The following is a 22,069-nucleotide window of genomic DNA, read 5'->3' on the forward strand; positions in this document are numbered from 1 at the left end:
AGACAAGATGTGTAGTGCCTCCATGCGGTGGGCGAGAACTCCCTCCCCCCCCCTCCTCCCACTTACAGGGTCATCAAAGGCCGCAGATGGCAACCCCCTCCGATGAGGCTAAGATATGGGCGATAGATGAATGCCGCGACGCGGACACAGGCGGCCGCGAACTGTGAATCGGCGAGGGTTCTCGGACCGCTGTACCAACCTCGTGCCCGCGGTGATCCACCTCTACCTGAATCCTGGCATGGAGTGAATCGGATGAGAGAGATGCGTGACTGTATCCATTGACAGAAACGCTTTGGCGCATACTAGACTCCTGTGCCCCCCCCCCTGTCGACTTGCGCGTGCGAGTTGTTGCCGAGCAAGGTGCTCCTCCGCGCCCCACGGAGTACCATTGCCCCTGTGGCGTCAAGCTCTGACGCGACAAAACGTAATCAGCCTCGGCAGCTCCAGAAAGGACGCCGGTGCCGCCCCTGCGCTGATATCGCGGAGCGGTGACAGCGGCTAGTGGGGTGACGAGCGGCTGGAACGGCGTTGGCCTCACGCCACGCCGCTTCGCGCTGCAAACGACGAATCGCTTCTTTGTAACTCTCCGCATGCAGCCGCTCGCCAACGCTGCCGGCGCGACGCATGTTGGCGGCCTGACGAGTGATGGAGGGACCAGCCTGCATCTGAATCTCTCGCTCAGCCTCAGCCGCCTGGCGAAGCTGCACTGGATGCTCTTTGCACTGGTCGACCCTTCTGAAGGGGCGCCTCGTAAATGGGGAGCGACGGCATGGTAGACGAGACAGCACTGCTCTTAGAGGAAGGCGCACCGCGAGGTGTGGCAGGTCACTTACCGAAATGCCACCCTCTTCACTGACAGACACGTAGCCCGCTCGAAACGACGAGTTGCCTCTTGATTCGACCTCGAAACAACGTGGCAGGGGTGCTGCAGGGAGAGCGGTGATGCGTTCTTGAAGGCGGCGGCAAGAGGAAAGGGTGGCAGTACCGCCAACAGCGCTATTCACTCCCTTTACATCCATAGAGCTTGCCATGGTGAGGACGAGGTGAAGAGATTTGTTGTGGTTCGTTGGGAGAGAGGCACCAGTGTGCCGTATCGTCGACCTGCATGTGCAGGCGCGTTAGTGCGTGAGAACAGCGTAGGTATCGTCCCACTTCGCCTACAACGAAAACGCAGTGCGAGAAAAGAGAGCAGCAGAGATGTACTGTGGGAAGAGTTTGAAAGAACATATGCGCACTGGGTTTTTCCCCACTCCCTCAAGCAAGCGAAGACAAGAAGAGGCAGGGGCAGCTGAACAAATTCGTGAGCTTGTTGCCCTGTATGCATCAGCCTCCCCCCCACACACACACACGCACACGCACACTCCCTCATCTGAAGAAATAAAAGACGTCCATACGGTAAACACGAATAGCACGAGATCCCTGTGCGCTTTCATGAATGTGGGTATGAGTGTGAGAGTCTCACGCGCCGCTTTTTCTCCCCACTGCTAAAGCCTCCAGCCCCCCCCCTATTCAGCCCCAGTCTCCTTACGTCTATTGCGCTCTCCTCTGCCTGGGGACGATCAGCGGCCAGAGTCGCAGTCACCCACCACGCTTTACGAAATCAGCGGTGATCAAATGTGAGACTATATGCGGTACTTCTTTGTATTACATCGTTTGTTCTCTGAAATCTCAGCTCCGTCTTTTGCCCGTTCACCCCATACTCAACATAGAAAAGCACACACGCACACACACACACCTCCCCCTGCCCCGTCCCGAGACTTGCATAATTTTTTCACTTCAATGAAATCTTCACTGCACGGTTTCCCCGGGTAAAAAAAAAAGAAACACACAGAGAAGCAAACAAAAGGTGCAAAGCTCCGTGTCAGCATCACGAGCAGCTGCAGTGAGACGAGCAGAATAGAGAGAGGGAGAGCGACGGAGGGGGGGGAGGGGGGGGACAAGAGAGAGAACCAAAGAGAAAATTACGTGAATGCTCATGTACGTACAGACGAGGAAAAACAGCAACAAAAAAAATGAAAAAAGTCTCACATGAAAATATTGGTTGTTCCACATGTCGATATAGGCGCATGAAATGTGTGGTATTTCACCGCCTTCATTAGACCCATCACGGCTGTATTGCGTCATCTCAAGCAGCAGCCAACATGCACAACCAGGTCCGGTCCATCAGTGCAGCACAGCCTGTCTCAAACCCCACCATCACACACCCTCTTAGCAGATCAACTTAAAGACCGACCCCCCCTCCCCCACCCACAGAACGCCTGCTGGGGCGTACTGAGGCTCTCGGGGTGAACCAGGTTCCACACTGATGGGGAGTGAGGCTAGGGCTCGATGCATCCGAGTCAAGTTGACACCTCGCTTATCATGCGCATGACGCAGACCCGCCCAATATCGTAGGCGGCTCCAACACGACACCGCCCAGGACCTGGCCGCTGACGCCTCCGCGTCGTAAGTCTTTGACCCTCTCATCACCACTAGTGGCTTGTCAATGACACGAAGATAGAGGGGGCGGACTGGACTCGCCGAGGAGAAGGCGGTGAACACACACACACACACACACACACACACGGGTGCTCTCCTCGTCATTGTGGTGCATAAACGTACGCATTCTTAAGTACAGCTGAAAGCGAAGAGCACTGCCCTTCAGGAAGAAGACGCATGCACGGGAGAAAATGTGTGTGTGGAGGACACCGGTGCACATTGAGAGCACGGAAAGGAAATTGATACGATACTTTTACCGAAGAGCGGCAGAGGTGGCATCGCTTGACATTGGCGCCAACTCCGCGTGTTAGAGACCAATTACGTCACAAGACCGGTATTGCAGCAAAGCGAGTACACATGCGTAAAAAGCAGCAGAATCTATGTCAATCGGGCGAGAAGAAGGGAGCAGAAAACGGAGAGGGAGCTCACTCACCACCACGAGCGAAAATCTTCTGAAGCACAGCAAAACCTCAGCGCTACGAGCATGCAGAGCGAGTTCGGATGGAGGAGGGGGGGAGGGCATGTATGTGCATCTACGGGGAGGTAAAAGGTATGTACAGCATCGAGCTGTGCTCAGACCTTGGAGTCACGCCCTTTCACTGCCCCACCCCCACATCAGACCCTCGACCTTGAAACTCTCTCAGTGAGTTTTCTTTCGCTCTGCGAAGCGGTCGAAGGCCTCCTTATAGTCACTGAACGATGCGTCGCTGATATTTTCTCTCAGCACTGTCGCCATCATTCTCTGGCAGTGACTGGCGTAGAGTTTGGGGTCTCGTTTCTCCTCTTCGGTTGGGTAATAAAGGGGGAGAATACGTACCTCAGCGTAGTTGACAAATTGGCAGCAAAGCCGCAGAATAATATCGAATGGATTGTGGCCACCGACACCGCGCCCCGTCCAGGCAGGATTGAAGTGCTTGTAGGGAAAGGTGATGCACACCATCTGCACCGGCACGGCAGCCTCAAACACACCCTTCTTGAACATGAACAGGGCGTTCTGATTTCCCGTCGTTCCCTCTGGAAAGATCATGAGCTGTGGCGCGGTCGGGTCACCGGCGCGCTGCAGAATCGCTGCCATGGCCTGCCCTCTCGAAGCTGCCGCGTCGCGGTCAACTATGATGCTCGAGCTTGCGCGGGCTATGTTCCCGAAGAAGGCAAAGGAGAGATTCTCCTTGCGTGAGACAAACGATGGAAAGTTGCCCATGAGGTATACCCAAACCACCTCCAGGACACAGTGATGGTTCACGACGAGAACCTTGCACTCAGAGCGGGTAGCAAACTGGCCGTACTGTTGAACACAGTGTATGCCGAGGACTGAAAAGACTACAATGGTGATAAACACCGTCAGACGGGACCAGAAGCCAAACCACCACGGATGAGAATAGCGGTCGAAGTAACCTGCCACGCTAGCCGTGAAGAGCCCTAAAAAGATACCTACTACTGCAGTGATAATGCGCACAAATGTCACGCCAGTCACCATAAAGCAGAACATCTTCACACGCTCGTATGTGTCAGCTGGAGTGTCATACTCGAAAGCAGCTATTTTTTCCACCTTGGCGGGGTTGCCTTTCTCGTAGTCCTCCGTCAAGGAGAGTCGCATAGGCTTTTGGCTAATGAGACACCGAATGTTCTCTCCAATAAACAACGTCACCATCAAAAGTCCATTGGCGTATAGATACGCATAAGCCCATGGAAGAAGGGGCGACCAAGCAAAGGGGTACGACCCCACAGCGACTTCGACTGTACTGCACAGAAACGGCGCGAGGGCGCCACGCATAAAAATGCACCACAGCAACGCCGCACAAGGAATGCGTAAATACTGCTCCGCCTTGCCGTGGATCATGTAGGGTGTGGCGACCCCTGCTGCTTTAGTCTGTTTGCGCTGCTTCATCGTATGGGGCTGTGAACCACAAAAAAAAAAAGCGCCCTGTAACTGTTGGCAGAGAGGAGAAGCAGTCAATGGGGGGAGAGCGTAGAGACGGGGGTACACAAAGCCGTAATCCATGGAGGAAAATGGGTGAAGTGCGCCGGTGTGACGAGGAGGGAGCCCCATTGCACCTCCGTAAGCGAGACTCAAAATCCGAGCAGTGCGCACATCTAGACGAGTAGTGGTACACCAATAGCGCTTTTTTTCCCCTTCTAACATCTTCAGAAGACTAAAAAACATATTTTCAAAACTCGAGAGTATACCCCCCCCTCCCCAAACGCTCGCAGACAAATCGCGCGGCACGACGCAGCAGCAGCAGTAAATACGACTTGGGGCACTGCCCCATGAGTCATCTCAGGATGACCTCCTTCCCGAAGTCTGCCCACACATATCGTAAGCCGCCCCAGCGGCCGCTCTTAGCAGGTGGCCGCAGCCTCGTGGTGCATCCCTCGGAGTGACTTAGACCCACCGTCGACAAGTAATGAGAATAGGGTGAGATACCCTCCAGTTACTTCAACACTTCGTCGAAGATACACCTCTCCTACCCCTTTCACCCTTGCATTGTGGAAAGTCACTCCGACACAACGGCATCCAAGACTAGACCGCAGACCTCAGCAGGGATGTCATCACCTTGACCTCCCCAAGTCGCAGGAGCTTCACTGTAGCACCATCGCGAGTGATTCACCACTGTAAGATAAAATAAGTACTCTTGGGAGCTCCCCGCCCCCGCCCCCCTCCCACACACACACACACACACACAAAAGCACACGCCCTCTCTCTCCCGCCCTGTCGTCAGGAAGAGGTCTCGAAACACGCTTGAAACGAAAGGGTAAATCACATCGACAAGGAAAAGAGGGGAGCGAAGAAAATAGGCAGCGGCAATCACTAGGCAAGTAAATAAAAAAAAACAAGGGGGAAAATTAATAAATTGAGGAGGGAAGAAACGAGGGGGGTTACGATTTCTGGCAGAGCTGTTTGCGCGCGCATGCGTCTGTTGTGCCACGACAACTACTCATCAAGATCCATCAAACGGCCCACCACCTACCTTTCTATTTTTTTTACATACGCGATTCCTCTGCTGAAAGACAAAGCGTAAGAGAGAGAGCCTGTAAACACCGAAGAGGAAGGGAAGATAGCGGGAGAACACGTCATGTGCAGAAGAAATTGGTGACAGAATAGGGAAGAGGGGGAGGAAAGGGAGAGCGGCTGCGTGGTACAACGTTGTCTGCTGTTAGCAGGCGTTCTCTTCGCCAACAAGGAAGTCCAAGCGCACACACCTACGCCTCCCTTTCTCTGATGTGCCTTTGTCGATAGCAACTCTGCTCTCCAACCCCTTCCCTAGTCTGCATCAAGTGGTGGCGACATCAAAAGAACGGCTCTCAGCATCCAGCAGAGACAAGCACACACACGCGCGCACACAGTCATATACATATATACAAAGAACTAGTATCCATGGTGAGAAAGAAATCAACCAACTAGATGAAAGGAGATGGGTAGCAGTGGTACCTTCGGCTCAGGCTCATCAAGAACCGAGAGCTCAAAGGAATCAGAGAAACGAACTGAGGGGAAGAGCAAAGGGAAAACTTTGAGAGAAAGGCAGAGAGAGGAGGGGGTGAGGGAGGGAGGGAGGGGAGTAAACGAAAAGACGACATAAGGGAAACTCTGCTTTTAGTACGTCAGAAATTAACCGGTGTTGAGACAAAGGAGAAGAGCAAACATCCCCGCGGAAGTAAAAAGCAAACAAGCGAGAGAGAGGGGGGAGGGGAGAGGAGAGGAGGGGGAGGGGGGGTGAAGGAAAAAAAGGAGGAGCAGAAAGACGGGTGTGGAGAACACAAAATTACATTTTGACGCAGCAGCAAGAGTCCTTGCAACAGGCCTCAGCAGAGAATGGAGAGGGTTAAACGAAGGGTGGAAGTAGAGAAGGGCTCGTGGTATGGGGCAAGACTGAGGAGAGAGAGACGGCCACTTTGAGAAGAAAGGGGAGCCATATATATATATATATGTTATAACAAACACTTTGGATGCAGATGATGGAACAAGTCCATATCGCAGGGGGGGGGGGACGAGGAGGGGGGAAAGAACACCGACAGGCGCAAAAGGGAGGGAGTGAGAACGTGGAGCCCCGGGGGAAAAATATCCCACCACACTACAAAAAAAAGAGGGGAAAGGCGACCGATGGGCGTTCAGTGAACACCCACAGTGAAGAACTATACGTCGGTGGGGAAGTGCAAGGGCAACTAGAGCCCACATCAGGAAACAAAACAGCACACCCCCCCCCTGCCAGCAGACAGTCAAGCTCACACCTATATACAAACATTGCATACGTGTACGCAGCGTGATGTGTGGAAAAAAATGAAGAAAGAAACCACGCAGGGAAGAACAAGGTAAGGCGTAAGCGGGCCAAAAAAAAAAACGAAAGGAAATACCCGATTCCGGGGGGAGAGAGACCATGGCGGACAGCACGGTCGCCCCCACACCCCCCTCCTTTCATTTTGTGAACTGCAAGCGCGCCGGTCACGCCGCCATGAACCACGCGATGATCACACTTCAAACGGCAGTGAGGACATTGAGCTCGAGAGAGCCGCCCCGCTCGAGTGGAATGAGTTGCTGGGAGATGTACTTGCTCGCTAACACGTCGGCGGTGCATGGGGCAGCAAAGCGGCTGAAAATATGCTCAAAGATTTCAGCCAAGACCAAAAGGGTATTCTCCTGTGTATTGGGCGCTTTCCAATACGGCACAATGAAGTCTTTGACTAGAAGGGAATTGTGTGGGTTTGCAAGGAAGACGCTGGGGGTATTGTCTATGAGGATAACTCGATCCATGGGGCGGCCTAGGAGACGAAGGTCCTTTGTGCAGCCCACGTCACCCGACCACCAAATGGAGTGACGATAGATGCAGTACTGCACGGCCTGGACTGAGTCGATAGTGCGAATTACCCCTAGCGCGTACTCCCGCGTGCCAGCTGTCCACACAATTAACTCACACTTTCCCTTGAGAACCTTCAGCAGCTCGAGCAAACCAGGGCGTTTGTAGACGGTGACGCTTCGACTATACACGAGCGTCTCATCGAGATCCAGTACAACAACGAGTTTGCCTACATCCTGAGGCTGGGGTGGTGGAATCAACGTACACGAGGGCGTTAGCTGTGGCGAAGACGGGCACGCTGTGGTGCCGGCACTCTTCGCGCGTTTGGGCCTGACCGGTGGGCCGCGCACCGCGATGGCGTCAAGATGCGTTGTTGAAAAAGACGCACCCTGCACGGTATACTTCAATCTGGCGGAACCCTTGATTGACCCTACGGGTGCCGTGTTAAGGAAACTGGACTTTGTATTTTCCCTTCCACCACCCTTGGTTGGATGCCTGTACCTGCCTGAGTGGGAAGCAACCTCCGGAGGGTCGCTGAGCGCTTTGCGTGCGGTTGGGGTATACTGACTATGCAGTATAAGTGGCGTTGGCAATTTGAGGTCTCTGGAATGAGGGGCGTTTGTAACGCCGTAGGCCGCAGCAGCCGCACGGAATCGAGTGACGATAGAACCATCCACCAATGCAGAATACGAATCCCTCTCTGTGGGCGGCGAGGTATCATTGAAAGGGGCTAAACAACGGCCACGAGGCTGTGTGAAGGGGGCCCTGCACACTGGCGTAGTTTTTTGTCGGCTCCAGCGCCAGCCAAGACTATAGAGAGACGCGTCTGTCTTGAGCTCCTCATCAAGCTTGCAAGAGAAAGAAGAAGTATAGGGACGCATTGCGTAGGGGGTACACGCCACAAAAAAAAGGGAGAGAGACAAAGTAAACAGCACTGCACTTACTCAAACAGAGCCATATCACGTACAGCCTTGTGAAATGCCTCTGCTCACGGAATAGTGCAACTCGGGTCTTGGGGAAGGGGAAAGAAAAAAAAAAGTGAGCGCTCAAAAACAAAAATAAATGAGTGGTCTCTTGTGGAGCACCCTTTAGTTGTCTCTACCCCTAAGCAATATAGATGCACTCGGAATTTTACTTGTCAACAAACATATATAAGCTGGCGTGCACAATCCGACAGTTGTTTTGCTGAACAGAAATGGAAGTTTAAAGAGCGGGGGGGAGAGAGAAAGAGAGAGATGGTGAGTACAAGACAAGGCCGGTGGGGTGGACGAGAAAGAAAACAAGAAGAACAGCGAAATGCAGCTGATGAGAGAGAGAAGAACAAGTCAGACCGGAAGGCGTCGATGATCTTGAAGCGAATCAGCAAACGAATGTGAATGCTGCCCAGAACCACCCACGCACACCTACTCTCGAATATGTTTGTATGCTTATCAAGATGCTTGCCTTGCCGGTTCGCTCCTTTTGTTGTTTTGTCGTGGTGAGGAAAAAACGGAGGTTTCGGGAGGAAAAAAATGCGAGATGGAACACAGGTGAAAACGCACACGCTCGCGAGACAAAAACGACGCGAGGAAGCAGAAAAACGACAACGAGAGAAATACAGAGAAAGTGGAAAGAAGGGCGGGGGGAGGGGAGGGGAGGGAGGGAGGACAGAACAAATGGAACCCTGATCTCACACGTGTGCTGGGACGTAACGGGAAGTAGACACAAAAAGTTAGGGGAAAAAATGGGGCGTTGTCCAACCACCGCCACAAAAACACAAGGTCTAGTGAGATACAATTTCAAAAGGAATATGAGCACAAAAAGGAGACCCACATAAATACACCAAAGAAGGTGGAGAGGAGTGTAGCCAAACTCCCCCTAGCAGAAGAGGTTATGGAGACGTTTCTCTGTATCGCAAAAAAAAGGGTGAGTAAATACTGTAAATTTGGAGAGAGGGAGAGGGGGGGGACAAAACGGCAGAGTCCAAGACAAGCGGCAGACAAAAAATATGTGAATGCAGCAGAAGAAGCACAGAAAACAAAAACAAAAAAAAGGAGCAGGGGAGGGGGGTATCGACAAACAAAACCAACGTGCAAATAAACACAAAAGTACACGAAAGTTGAGAAGAGAGCAGCTAAGCTGAGCAGCACTGTGTACAAAATCAAGAAAAATCCATCGAAACAAAAACTCGAATGGCCTATTTAAATGGTACTCTGCAGTACCGGTGAAGCAGTGTATATCTGTGCAACAGTAGAGGTGTGCTGTGCGTATTTGTGAAGACAATGTGCGCGCGCAAAGACACCTTACAGAGCCCGTTGCCTTCTCTCTCGCGCTGATGCACTCGTAATGATGCAGCGAAGAAGCTAGACAAGACTTCGGGGAGGGGGAAAAAACACAAGATCAGCCGATATGCAGGGAGGAAAATGAAAGTCGAGGCTTCGCACACACACACACACACACACACACACACACACAGACAGAGACTAGACAAAGCGGGGATATATATCCACAAGGAAAGACGCAGAAAAAAAGAACCAGAAAAGGGAAAGGGGGAGAATAGGCACAAAGGTGATATACCTCCTTGTTTTCTCCCCTTCCCTCTTGATGCAATGTGCTTACCCCTCAGTCGCTGTTTTTGTTGGCTTGAGCAGGACTTCCGAGGAAGTAAGAGATGATTTTCTGGGGGCGTGTGTGGGTGTTGTCTGTTCAGTGAGCCGGTACTACTCTTCTTTTTGTATCGGCTTTCTGACCTCTGTGGGGGTGTATGACTCCACTTTTTTATCGAGAATGCTGAAGTCCGTGTAAAGACTTTTCCGCTGTACCAATGCAATCCGAAGAAATAGTATACTTTTTTGTGTTTGTGTGTTTGTGTTTGTGTGGGAATGAAGGGGGCGGCCGAGTAGCAAGATTGTGTGCGACACACAAAAGGAAAGTCGTGTACATGTGGATATGAAGTGTGCACATGTGCGTGGCGAATTCCGTTTTGAAGGATGTTCAACGTAAAAGATTTACATGAAAGAAGTCAGAGGGAAAAAAGTGAGAAAGCAGACAGACAGACAGACAGGGTCCGTTAAATAAGAAAACATGTCACAAAGCCCAGGACGCTGTGTTGAAGCATACCGACAAATAGGAACGCTTAGCGCAGTATTTACACGGTGCCGCACGGCTTGCAATGAAATATGCGCTGCAGCCTCTCCTGTTTCGTTTTTGACATTCGGGGAGTGAGTACGAAAGATCAGGATTTCAAGAAAGTGGTGCCGCGAGACGACGCACACGCAAGAAAACCGCAATGCCCACTATTCAGTCGTAGCACGCACACACCTCCTCCATCACATGCCTTTACTGTCTGCCACTCCCTCGTGGAGATCTTTACTCGCTGAATCACCGGCACCAGCCACTCCTTTTTGTTTCCTTCTGTCTTTGTAAAAAAAAAAGTGAGCCAAAGGAAATGAAAGAAAAAAAGATATGTGCGAAAAAAAAAACGAAAAATGTACGAGTGAGAAGGGAACAAAATAACATCAAAAAAAAAAGCGTGCAGGACACCGATGAGATTAACGACACCCTCCCATGAAAGAAAAAAAAGCGCGCGTAGTTTTCGTGAATACTTTGTTCGCCGCCTCCTCCCCTCCATGCGAGGCGAACACCACTAAAAGACAAAGATGGGGGAACGGGTACACAAGGCGACAAACTCAACAAACAACACTAACATGTCGAGTAGTACAACATACGAATAAATAGAGGAGCAAGAGGGAGGGGAGGGGTGCATAAAAAGCGTGGAGCACGGAGCGAGGGAAACGCAAAGAAAAAGCGAGCAGGGGGCAGTGACTCGGTATTCTCCCCCCCCCCCCAAAGGGGCGAGGCAAGCAAGCTACAGTGAGAGACGGGCAGACAGAGGGGAGGGGGATAAAAGAAAAATCGACAACGAGCACCACAACACCACACGACAACACATCCGTCAAGAAACTACCCCACAAAGCAGGCGAAAATAGGGGAGAGTGGCGGATACAAAAGAGAAGGAAAATGTGGAAAGCGTCAGGAAAACGTCAAGAATGGGGGAGGGAGGGGCAGGGGCAGGGGCAGGGGGGGGGGTCTGGACAGGAGCTCGAGAGGCAATGCACTCAGGAAAAGATTCTCCAAAAGAAAAAAGCGCACTCACAGAAAGGACACGCACAATGATCCACACGAACAAAAGAAAAAAAAAGAGCGCACGATTTCCTTTGCCCTACGTAAAGTTAGTGCCAAGATGCAGTGCGGCTCGTGGTGCACATGTAGGTCCCCAACTTCGCTGTCTCTGACACACACGGCTTCCCTCTGCTACGTACTGAAGCCGAACACCTCAAAGGTGAACAGATGATGAGTGCTGAAATGCGCAATCACCTCAGGTGAAAGTTGTGGCAACTCAAACTGCTTTGTGAGGTTCCAACACGGGCTTGCTGTGTCCTCTGCGGTGCTCGTGGTAAAGTAGCGGTCATCCTGGTCGAATAGCAGAGAGAGTTTGCAGAAAGAATGTCGACAGAACTGCGGTGGAAGACCCTCTGCACCGACTATGCGCAAACAAAACTTGAGGCTGTGACCTACCAGCTCCATCGGATCCTCGCGCACCGTACAATCATCACCCAAAGAGAACAACTGAACATTCAAAATGGAAGACGTCAGCTGACCGTTCTCGGCCAGTAATGCGAGCCTGTATCCCCGCTTTTCACCCCGAAGCACGCTACGCAGCGAGAGAGCGCAGCGCCCTTTGTAGAAGAGAAACGAAGCTTTGTTGTCTAAAGCCCAAATCATCCGTCTTTCAGCAGCCTCCACTCGACGTCGGAGGGCTATGTTACCCAGCTGAATATGCTGCAGGGTACTTTGCAGTCGCTGTTCGGCCGCCTCCCGCGAGCGGGCAGTATGCACGGCAAGACGAAGTGCGTCGCGCTCCTCCTGCATCCCTGCCACCTCCACCTCCTTCGCATCCCGCGTCGCTGCTAAACCGCTCAGCTGCTTTTCTAAGCGTGCTACGACGTTCCTCAGGTCTTTTAGCCCCATTCGCTTGAAAGCACTGTTCACCTGCGCCTTGTTCGTGATTGCCATCGCGTTGGTGGCGTAGTCCAGAGTGGAGATGGACTCTGTCAGATTGAACGCCGTTGGCGACACCGTCGCCAGCATCCACGTCTTGCTGTTCCCGCCGAAGCTCTCGGACAACAACCGCGTCAACTTCGACTCGCGCAGAGAAATGAAGGTGTCGCTGCTCTTGCGTTCGCTGAGCGAGTTCAGCGCGCGCCCCAGCATCAGCAACGAGTGATTGATCTTTTTTGCCTCCTCGAAGTGTTGCCCGCTCGACTCCGTCTTCGTCTGCCGCTCGCTCCCCGCTAGGTCCACCACTGACACAACGCACTCCAGGTCCTTTTTCTCCGCAGACGCGAACTCCTGAGACAGCGTGATCTGCATAATCGCATGCGACCGCGAGCTCGTTTCATTCATCCGAGTCTCAGCCGTCTGCCTATTCGCATTGCCCTTCCGCAGCAGCTCCGTCATACGCTCAGCGCTCAGCACTTGATGCACGCTCGCGCCACGCACGTACACGCGCCGGTTCGGGTCCTCGTGGATCTCCAGCGATTCCGGCTCCTGCCCGCGCTGCCGCGGGGCAAGCAGGTCGCGCACCTTCTCCATGTACACCTCGATCATCGACAACGACACCTTGATCGTCAGGTCTGCGTCCTCGTCTACCATCCGCTGCGCCTCATCAAACAGGCACCGTACAAACCGCGGCGCAACGCCTGCGCGCTCCTCGCTCTCCAAATCTCCGAGCAGACTGTATGTCTTCCCGCTCCCCGTCTGTCCGTACGCTAACAGGCTCACGTTAAATCCCTTGTATGCCTCCTCCAGCATCGGCCGCCCAATCGTCTCGAACACCTCCGCCTGGTCACCGCTGAACACATGGTCGAACCGGTAAGTGCGCTTTGTCTTTTGCTCGTCATCTATGATAACGCCACCGCCCTCAGCACCGCACAGTACAATATTTTCATTGCTCTGATCACCTTTACCCAGGGGGCGGATGCGAACAGACACCTGCACGCGGGATTTTCCATCGTCAGGCATGGTTTGATTCAATCGAATTATTTTTGATTTCTTTTTCGATTTCGTGAGGAAGGAGGGGGAAAAGGGAGGGGGCGATTAAAACAAACTTTCCGGGATTGAAAGAGCGTGTGTGTGTGTACAGACACGTGCCTATTTTTTTTTCGAGTCTCACAAGAGGTCCACAAATGAAACGTGACAAATGTGTGGGGAATGTACAAGAAGCGAAAAACAGCAGCAGCAGCGGTAAAAGCCGAAGAGGGGAGGGAGAAGAGCGGAAGAAAAAAAAGTGTTGTACAGGCCTACGATGACAGACTCACTAGAATAGTGCGCATGCACCAAGGCCGCCAGGCGGAGAAGAAAAAAAAGAGATGTGGTGGTGGTGACAGGGTTTTTTGTGTGTGTGTGACGCGTGGAGACGTTTATCACCGATAGTTTAACATATGCCTGTCAAGTGCTAAGGCTCTTCGACGCGGTGGGAAAGACCAGGGTTTACTTGAATACCACAGCCGGATGTCTCGGAAACCACCAATGCACAGAGAGAGAATTTAATGAGAGAAGCACTCGTGTGGCTACCGGTGCAGAAGTCTAATGTGAAAAAGTGAAATCGTAGTGTTCCCCAAAAGAACAGTGTTGTATGGAAGAAAGAAAACAAGGTAGACAATACATATGCATGTTTGAAGACAAAGAAACAGCGGGGAAAAAAGTCGGGGAGGAGGGAAGGAGGGGGTGCCTGCCTCTCCCGCTCTAGCTTGAATATGCCACCTCGGTGGCAGTAAATGTGCGGTAGTGGTGATCAACTATGGCTGTGTGCTTGTATGTGGAAAAAAACGTCGAAGCTATTAGGGGAAAAAGCTGCAACTCGAAGTGGGTGCGTGTGCACAATTATATTTTTGTACAAAAAAAAGCGGTACAGTAGGCAAAAGAAATGAACGGGCGAAAGGGCGAAGAGACTCCACCTACACAAGGCCACAGCGCCATGAGGAGGGGAGGGTGGCAAACGTACGCATGACCCCTTGTGTGAGCTGCTCTCCACTGCTGTGCCCGCGCGTGGGTGACGTGCTGCTCAACAGAGAGGAGGGGAGGGGAGGGAGGAGAAGCGAGCAACACAACTTCAACAGAAACGAAACACCACAGTGCGTGGCGCCTTCTGTGTCGCATCGCCGCCTGACCCGACTACCGGAGAGTAGTACAAAAAGCGATGGGACACAACAGGGGGGCAAGCCTACCGAAAAGGAAGCCCAAATCGACTCCACTTATTATTCGCTCGGCTGAAATTCGTCTAGAGGCAAAACTGTACGTTGGCAGAGTGGTGTGCACAACAGTGAACGAGTGCGCAAGCATGAAAATGAGAGCAATCACAGGTGAAAAGGAAAATAAAGTCAGCTTCGAATGCCGCCTTGAGTACGCCAATCACACGAGCAGCGAGAGATCAGCGCCTTGCGCTGGGAAGAGGATTTGAAATATAGATACCGTGTTCTAGGTACTTGGAGTACTGGTATGCAGAGCAAAGCACCAAAGCAGCTGAAGAAGGCAGAGAGAGGACTCCTAACCCGGGCATAGCGGTCGTGTTATGCAAAAAAATAAAAATAATAATACACAGGAACAATGTGAAGCAGGCGCATTCCAGGGGCAATAAGAGGCCTCACGAGACTCTGGGAGTTGCAGGCAAGTTATTTGGAACGCAGGCTCAGCACAACGATCATGCAAGTTAGCTGTTGTCAGCTGCACAAAACTGTAAGCAGGTGCTCCTATGACTCAGAAAGGCACTACGCCTCCGCATTGTCTCCTCCGAGCGAGTTCTTGGCAATGCTGGTGATGCCCTCTACCTGCAGATATAAAACGTCGGCAGAAAAAAAGCGCTGAAGCTCATTTGACATGGGGCCGAAAATGTACACCTGTTTGAAGTTGAACTTTGGGTTACCGCCGTTTGGAGAAACAATGGGTGTACAAACACGACTACACGCCTGCCCTTCAAACCAAACCGATACACGCACACCATCCGTGGCGAAATCGGGAAGGTGATGCAGCTCCACAAGCTCTACAACCACCATCACTTCACTAGTCTCGGTAAGCTGCACGTGAAGGTTGCACTGCAGCAACGGCGGTGGTCCGACAAGATCGTACAGCGGCACCACGAGCGTATTTACTTCGTAGGAGCCCACGGGGATAGAGCACAGCGAAGTTTTGCACGTGCCAGAAAAGCACACAAGCGGTGCGCCTCCTCCCTCCCGAGTAGCGCCCACAAGCTTCGACACCATATCCGACACGAGCACATCGCGCTCCGCAAGCGCCTCCTGCAATTCGACTTCCATCTGGGAATCGTTGAGAGACATTAACTCCTTACTCAGGGCAGCGATCTCGGCATTCAACTCAGCCGCCTCACCTTCGTACCTTTCAATCAAACCTCTTTCACGCGTAACAGCCTCATCTAGGTACTCGCGTAACTTCAGAAGATCACCATACTCTAGGTCTCTAGAACTCTTGTTCACCTTCGCCTTGTTCGTGATTGCCATCGCGTTGGTGGCGTAGTCCAGAGTGGAGATGGACTCTGTCAGATTGAACGCCGTTGGCGACACCGTCGCCAGCATCCACGTCTTGCTGTTCCCGCCGAAGCTCTCGGACAACAACCGCGTCAACTTCGACTCGCGCAGAGAAATGAAGGTGTCGCTGCTCTTGCGTTCGCTGAGCGAGTTCAGCGCGCGCCCCAGCATCAGCAACGAGTGATTGATCTTTTTTGCCTCCTCGAAGTGTTGCCCGCTCGACTCCGTCTTCGTCTGCCGCTCGCTCCCCGCTAGGTCCACCACTGACACAACGCACTCCAGGTCCTTTTTCTCCGCAGACGCGAACTCCTGAGACAGCGTGATCTGCATAATCGCATGCGACCGCGAGCTCGTTTCATTCATCCGAGTCTCAGCCGTCTGCCTATTCGCATTGCCCTTCCGCAGCAGCTCCGTCATACGCTCAGCGCTCAGCACTTGATGCACGCTCGCGCCACGCACGTACACGCGCCGGTTCGGGTCCTCGTGGATCTCCAGTGATTCGGGCTCCTGCCCGCGCTGCCGCGGGGCAAGCAGGTCGCGCACCTTCTCCATGTACACCTCGATCATCGACAACGACACCTTGATCGTCAGGTCTGCGTCCTCGTCTACCATCCGCTGCGCCTCATCAAACAGGCACCGTACAAACCGCGGCGCAACGCCTGCGCGCTCCTCGCTCTCCAAATCTCCGAGCAGACTGTATGTCTTCCCGCTCCCCGTCTGTCCGTACGCTAACAGGCTCACGTTAAATCCCTTGTATGCCTCCTCCAGCATCGGCCGCCCAATCGTCTCGAACACCTCCGCCTGGTCACCGCTGAACACATGGTCGAACCGGTAAGTGCGCTTTGTCTTTTGCTCGTCATCTATGATAACGCCACCGCCCTCAGCACCGCACAGTACAATATTCTCATTGCTCTGATCACCTTTACCCAGGGGGCGGATGCGAACAGACACCTGCACGCGTGATGGATTTTCCGCGGCAAGACTCATTCTCTCGTTGTAGATACTTCTCTGTCGTCGTACGGATCACATCTATTGACGATGATGCTCCTCCCAGTTAGGGTAGAAGAAAAACTTACCGCAACAAGTAAAGGTTTTTGCATTGAGGAAAGGGTGGAAGTGGAAGTGGAAGACATTGCATTTGGAAACTAGAATTGCAAACTAGGGAGCCAGTCACGTCCTCGGGAGAGTTCAGCTCTTCCCAAATCTCTATACGAAAAGAGAAAAGTCAAAAAGACTACAATGCCTAGGGCCAACGCTGACGCTCAGCTTTTCCCTCTTGGAAGAGGCCGCTCGGGTGCAAGAGAGCCGGAAAGGCGGGCAAGAAACAACTCTCTTGATTTGTGAGAAGCAGAATCCTGGGGATAATAGAAAGTCCTGTATGTTTTGCTGTGAAAGATAGTTGTTTTTCTTGAATTCAGTTTAAGTCAATCACACGACAAAGAAAAAAAAACAATAAAACATATTTGTTCCCAACGCTGAAAAACATTAGTAGTTCAGCTTTGTGCGACGCCAGTGGCGACGCTTCTCGTTCCATTTGATGCGGTTGCCAGTACGCAGACGAATCCAGTAAGGAACTGGCTTGTTCTGGTTCATCTTCTTCGCGTACTTCTTCTTCACGGCGAGAGGCTTGAAGCGGCCCATTTTGTCGAGCTACTAGGAACTGTGATTCGCAAGTCAGTGATAGTCCATTTTTAGTGGTTCGATGTGAGCGTCCGGGGGGTTGAGTTTGATGAGGTTGAATGCAGTGTATTCAAGAGTGAAGAGCCATTGGCGTGTGAAGTGAAAGAGGGCAAGTGAGAAAGAAAATACGCGGTCTCCAGGGGAAACTTCCAACGACGGAGTACAAAAATTTTGCAACGCAGACGGAAAAAGTTCGTGCGTTGAACTTGAATTTCAACAGTTGCACTTGCCTCCTCCAACAGAAACAGCTGCTTGATGGGAAAAGAATACTCCCTGTGTCACAAGCAGTCTCCTGTCACACAAGCATGACGCTTTGGCTCGAGGTCATAGTGATGATGGCTCGCGCCCTCCTCTGCCTTGCAATTGAGCAGCCTTGTTCCATGATATTTGATTAGTCAATTGTATTGCGTGATAGATGAGTTGACGGTGGTGCAGCACGTCCAAAAAAAATGCGCTGTGAGAAGCACAGGGAAGGGGCTGTAGAGACCAAAGCACAGCGATACAAGAGGAAAAACAAAATCCATCGCAGCATGTCTTAAGAACTCATCCAAACATTTAAAAGGGAGCTTGTCGACGCGGATAAATTCTTTATAGATACCTGAGATTGACAATATGGAGATGAAAAAAGAAAAACACACCAGAGGAAAATGTGCAGCAGAATCAGTAATTCCCCTGTAGCGGTTACGGTTGAAGCTGTCGCTTTTCATCGAAGGTTGAGAGGTGTGAATGGAGTCGATATGTCATGGCCATCCAACGAAAAGCGCAAAGTACGCGCAACCTTGTGGAGTCGCCTACGACTCGGTCATGACGATAAGAGGGAAAAATAAATATGCATGAATACGTTACGCAGTTGAAAAAGCCCCCTGCCGAGGTTTTCGGGATGCTTTTTTCGTCTCTATTCGTGCAGATTCTCGTAGTTGACGAAAAAAGACTCAATCAGCTTTGTCATGTAGTATACGTCAAGAGTACCACACATCTCTCGAACGCTGTGCATGCTGAGCATAGGATTGCCAACATCGGCTGTTTTTATACCTGAAAGTGACGATAGGATGGGTCCAATGGTAGAACCACATGGGGAATCGTTGCGCACCACAAACTCCTGGACAGGTACGTCAGCCTTCTTCGCTAAATGTTTCACTACAGCGGCTGTTAATCCGTTGGTTGCGTAGCGAACATTTGCATTATATTTGATGACGGGTCCTCCATGAATAGCAGGTCTGTGAACATTCTCGTGCTTATCAGCATAATTCGGGTGACATCCATGTGCACCATCAACGGACAGGAGAAATGAGTTTGCGACCAACGTTGCACGGAGGGTCTTGCTTTTCACAAGGTGCTCAATAACATCAGGAACAAGCGTTCCGGCAGCACCCTGGGGCGAGTTGGAGCCGCACTCTTCATGATCAAACAAGCACACCATGCGCACCATGGTATCATTCTCTAACGAGTCTGCATCAAGAATCGCCCTTACAGCGCAGTAGCACGAAATCAGATTATCGAGGCGCGCTGAGAAAATAAACTCATCATGAATGCCACCTATCACTGCTGGTTGTGTGTCAATAACACTCAAATCAAAATCGACAATTTCGTCTGGGTTGCATTCAGCAGCGCTCGCGATTGCTTTGATCAACGAAATGCAGTGATTCGACTTTGAATCATCCTTGTCGACACACTCCGCAATTTGGGCAGCCAGCTGTGTAGAGATGATAGGGATTAAATGGGACTCTTTGTTTGGTGAAAACGCTTCACGATCAGTGGCAGAGGTCAAATGAATGGCGAGATTAGGGATGCGCATGATCGGCTTGTCGATCCTGATGTTTTTCTGCTCCAAGCGTTCTCGTGAGACGATAACTCGGCCAGCAACTGTCAAATCACGATCAAACCACGAATGCCACAAACCCCCACCGTAGCACTGCACCGCGACGCGCTGATAATCGTGAGCAGAAGATCTCGTCCGCGGCTTGAGCAGAAAGTTTGGTGAATCTGTGTGAGCACCAACTACTTTTAGACCGCTCGCAGGGTCGAATTTTCCGCCCACTGAGAACGCAACTATACTTGAACCATTGCGTGTCAAGTAGTACTTCCCGCCCGGAGCGATTTCCGGCCAATCCTTTCCCTCGTCGAGCTGAGTAAACCCAGCATCCCTCAGCATAGCGGCAACTGTTTGCACTGCGTGAAATGGTGTAATGGCACGATTCAAGAAGTTAGTGAATTCCTTCGCCATCTTCACAACATGATCAGACATGATGGTGGACATTTTGCTGGTGGAAAAAAAAATGGCGTATGAAAAGAATGACAGGAAAAGGGAGTCTGCTTCAGTGTGCTGTGGGTCAGAAGAAGAAAATACTACAAGAAAGGTATTAGGTAGAGGAATTCACCTGGAGAGGATTAGTAGACGTGTTAACAATCCGAGCCGAAAGATTTACATACCTTTTCTTGCTTTTTCGCCTGCGTATAGATGGTTGCATATACACATGTTTCTAGTGTGCAGGTAGCCGACAAAACGGTGTACTTCAACGAGAATAGGTAAGGATAGCGCTCTCAGCGGTCAGGATGACCTATGGATTCGCTGAAAAAAATAGTAAGGTGGATACACAAGCACTTGACAGGCTGAAAAGTACGCAACAAGGCCCTCTTGGGGTGGGGAGGGGGCCTTGCGGGCTCTTGATTAACGTCGCTTTTTCGTTGAGTTCATTGGTGGATTTCGTCTACGCTATTATTTTTATTTCTAGAGCAGTGATGTGTTGCCTGGTCATGAAATCCCTTCGAATCGACCGAGAAAGAGGGAGGCCACGCTGGATCGGAAAGTGTGCACCCTGAGGTTCTCATAATTGCGGCTACTAGAACCTGTGAGGTAGAACAGAGAGACCAAGGTCAGGGTATAAAGAAGCGCTTTAGAGATCGGTGAGGAGGCAAGGAGTGAAATTACGAAGAAAGCATCTGCGTCCCTGCGCTCAAGAAAAGTAACTTGATAAATGTGCCCTCTTCTGGTTCTCAACACTGCTCTACACCGTTGCCAAGGTGAGTGTTTTGCTTCCCCTCGCCGCAATTCATAGGTTTACTTGAAGTGAAAATCCGCCGGTGAAAAGGATAGGGCTGCTGTTGGGCAATGCTAATGAGCGTTATAGGAGCTGAACCCACGGATCAATCCATGCGTGGCTTTGCTTTTTGAATATACAGGAAAAAAAAACAAAGACCCTGCCTCAATTAAACACGTAGGGGGGGGGCGGCGGTCACGACGAAGTCGCAGGACGTTACTTCCCTCTCCCCCCCCCCTCGCTCGCTTGCAGATGCTTAGAAACGTCTTGTATCTGGTGAGAGTCTAAGGGGGGGGGGAGGGGGGAACGCGAACCAGGACTTATCGGCGTTGATCGGATTTGTGTCCCTTGTAACTTCAGAAGGGATGGACGGGGTGTCCTGCGTCTGTCAAAAAAGCTTCTTTTTTTCTGGGGGGCGACCCACGCTTCGATTCATGGTTGTGGTGAAGGCCGCAACTTCCTGCCTTCGCTTGAGATGGTCCTCCCGCGCCACCATATTCGGAACACACCTTTACAGATAATGGCTTTTGCTCTGCTGTGCTGTGCAGCGACTGTTTCACCGCAGCGAGCAGTACAGGTGTGAAGCAAGGGCTCATCAGCGCAGTGAGCCTCAGCTATGTCGCCAAGAAAACTAATGGGGGAGATTCCGTGTCAGAATCGACCTCAAGCGCAACCCAGTTACGCCTTTCGCTCTCAATGTATCCCATCTCCTGTTGGACTTGCCCTTTTTTCCTCGACAGAGCACATTCATTCTCAATGAGATCTTTTCTCCACCCCTCGCTCATGGCCCTGGGGCCTGTCTTTGCGATACCTCTCAAGCAACAGAAAATTGACGAAGTTATCCGTGTCGATCATGCCGGTGAGGTGGCTGCGGTGCGTATTGCAAAACACCAGCTTGCGTGGATGTCGCCACTGGACGATGCGGTCCCTATCGCACGAGAAATCCTTGAAGACGAAATCGTCCATCGGCGGGTGATGACTGAGCTTGCCGAGCGGCACGGTGTACGGACCACTTCGCTGGATCCCCTCTTCAAAGCTGGAGCTTTTGTAATGGGTGCTGGAACGGCAATCCTGGGTAAGGAGGCGATGATGTGCTGCCACGCAGCTGTTGAGATCACCATTTTCAACCACTACAACGATCAGCTCCGCGAGCTCGAGGTCCTGGAAGACACATGCTCCGAAATGAAAGAAAGCGAGGCAGAGAAGGAGGCCTGGACAGAGGTGAAAAACTACATTATGAAATTTCGAGATGAGGAGAAGCATCATCAGGAGTTAGGGGAAAAAAATGGAGCAGACCAAGCACCTGCCTACCCACTTCTCTACAACGGCATTCAACTCGCCTGCAAAATTGGTGTTGCGTGTGCCAAACGCATTTGACATCCTTGTAGAGGTTTCCAGTATCGTGGTTGCTCGAGTTTTCTCCCCAACTTTTTCAGCCGCACCTAAACAAATAGAGCACAGCGGAAGACAGACTTTGTTGGGAAGTGCATTGAAACTGAGT

The 22,069-nt window shown here is 51.6% G+C and overlaps 7 protein-coding genes across 7 annotated transcripts; 1 reads left to right on the plus strand and 6 right to left on the minus strand.

The window, feature by feature from the left end:
* Positions 1-3,118: 3,118 nt before the first annotated feature.
* Positions 3,119-4,366, minus strand: JKF63_00433 (uncharacterized protein; the record flags this gene model as incomplete). The annotated part of the gene is made up of 1 exon (XM_067896484.1): positions 3,119-4,366. The coding sequence occupies one exon, from the start codon at positions 4,364-4,366 to the stop codon at positions 3,119-3,121; it is 1,248 nt and encodes a 415-aa protein (XP_067752641.1).
* Positions 4,367-6,949: 2,583 nt separating this feature from the next.
* On the minus strand, positions 6,950-8,149 carry JKF63_00434 (uncharacterized protein; the record flags this gene model as incomplete). The annotated part of the gene is made up of 1 exon (XM_067896485.1): positions 6,950-8,149. The coding sequence occupies one exon, from the start codon at positions 8,147-8,149 to the stop codon at positions 6,950-6,952; it is 1,200 nt and encodes a 399-aa protein (XP_067752642.1).
* Positions 8,150-11,561: 3,412 nt separating this feature from the next.
* On the minus strand, positions 11,562-13,331 carry JKF63_00435 (uncharacterized protein; the record flags this gene model as incomplete). Its single annotated transcript, XM_067896486.1, has 1 exon — positions 11,562-13,331. The coding sequence occupies one exon, from the start codon at positions 13,329-13,331 to the stop codon at positions 11,562-11,564; it is 1,770 nt and encodes a 589-aa protein (XP_067752643.1).
* Positions 13,332-15,076: 1,745 nt separating this feature from the next.
* On the minus strand, positions 15,077-16,837 carry JKF63_00436 (uncharacterized protein; the record flags this gene model as incomplete). Its single annotated transcript, XM_067896487.1, has 1 exon — positions 15,077-16,837. One exon carries the CDS (start codon positions 16,835-16,837, stop codon positions 15,077-15,079), a length of 1,761 nt encoding a protein of 586 aa, XP_067752644.1.
* A 498-nt stretch (positions 16,838-17,335) lies between these two features.
* On the minus strand, positions 17,336-17,491 carry JKF63_00437 (uncharacterized protein; the record flags this gene model as incomplete). Its single annotated transcript, XM_067896488.1, has 1 exon — positions 17,336-17,491. The coding sequence occupies one exon, from the start codon at positions 17,489-17,491 to the stop codon at positions 17,336-17,338; it is 156 nt and encodes a 51-aa protein (XP_067752645.1).
* A 934-nt stretch (positions 17,492-18,425) lies between these two features.
* Positions 18,426-19,787, minus strand: JKF63_00438 (uncharacterized protein; the record flags this gene model as incomplete). The annotated part of the gene is made up of 1 exon (XM_067896489.1): positions 18,426-19,787. One exon carries the CDS (start codon positions 19,785-19,787, stop codon positions 18,426-18,428), a length of 1,362 nt encoding a protein of 453 aa, XP_067752646.1.
* Positions 19,788-21,324: 1,537 nt separating this feature from the next.
* On the plus strand, positions 21,325-21,945 carry JKF63_00439 (uncharacterized protein; the record flags this gene model as incomplete). The annotated part of the gene is made up of 1 exon (XM_067896490.1): positions 21,325-21,945. One exon carries the CDS (start codon positions 21,325-21,327, stop codon positions 21,943-21,945), a length of 621 nt encoding a protein of 206 aa, XP_067752647.1.
* Positions 21,946-22,069: the final 124 nt, after the last annotated feature.

Source organism: Porcisia hertigi, chromosome 36, assembly GCF_017918235.1.
Source record: "Porcisia hertigi strain C119 chromosome 36, whole genome shotgun sequence".
Taxonomy (NCBI): Eukaryota; Euglenozoa; class Kinetoplastea; order Trypanosomatida; family Trypanosomatidae; genus Porcisia; species Porcisia hertigi.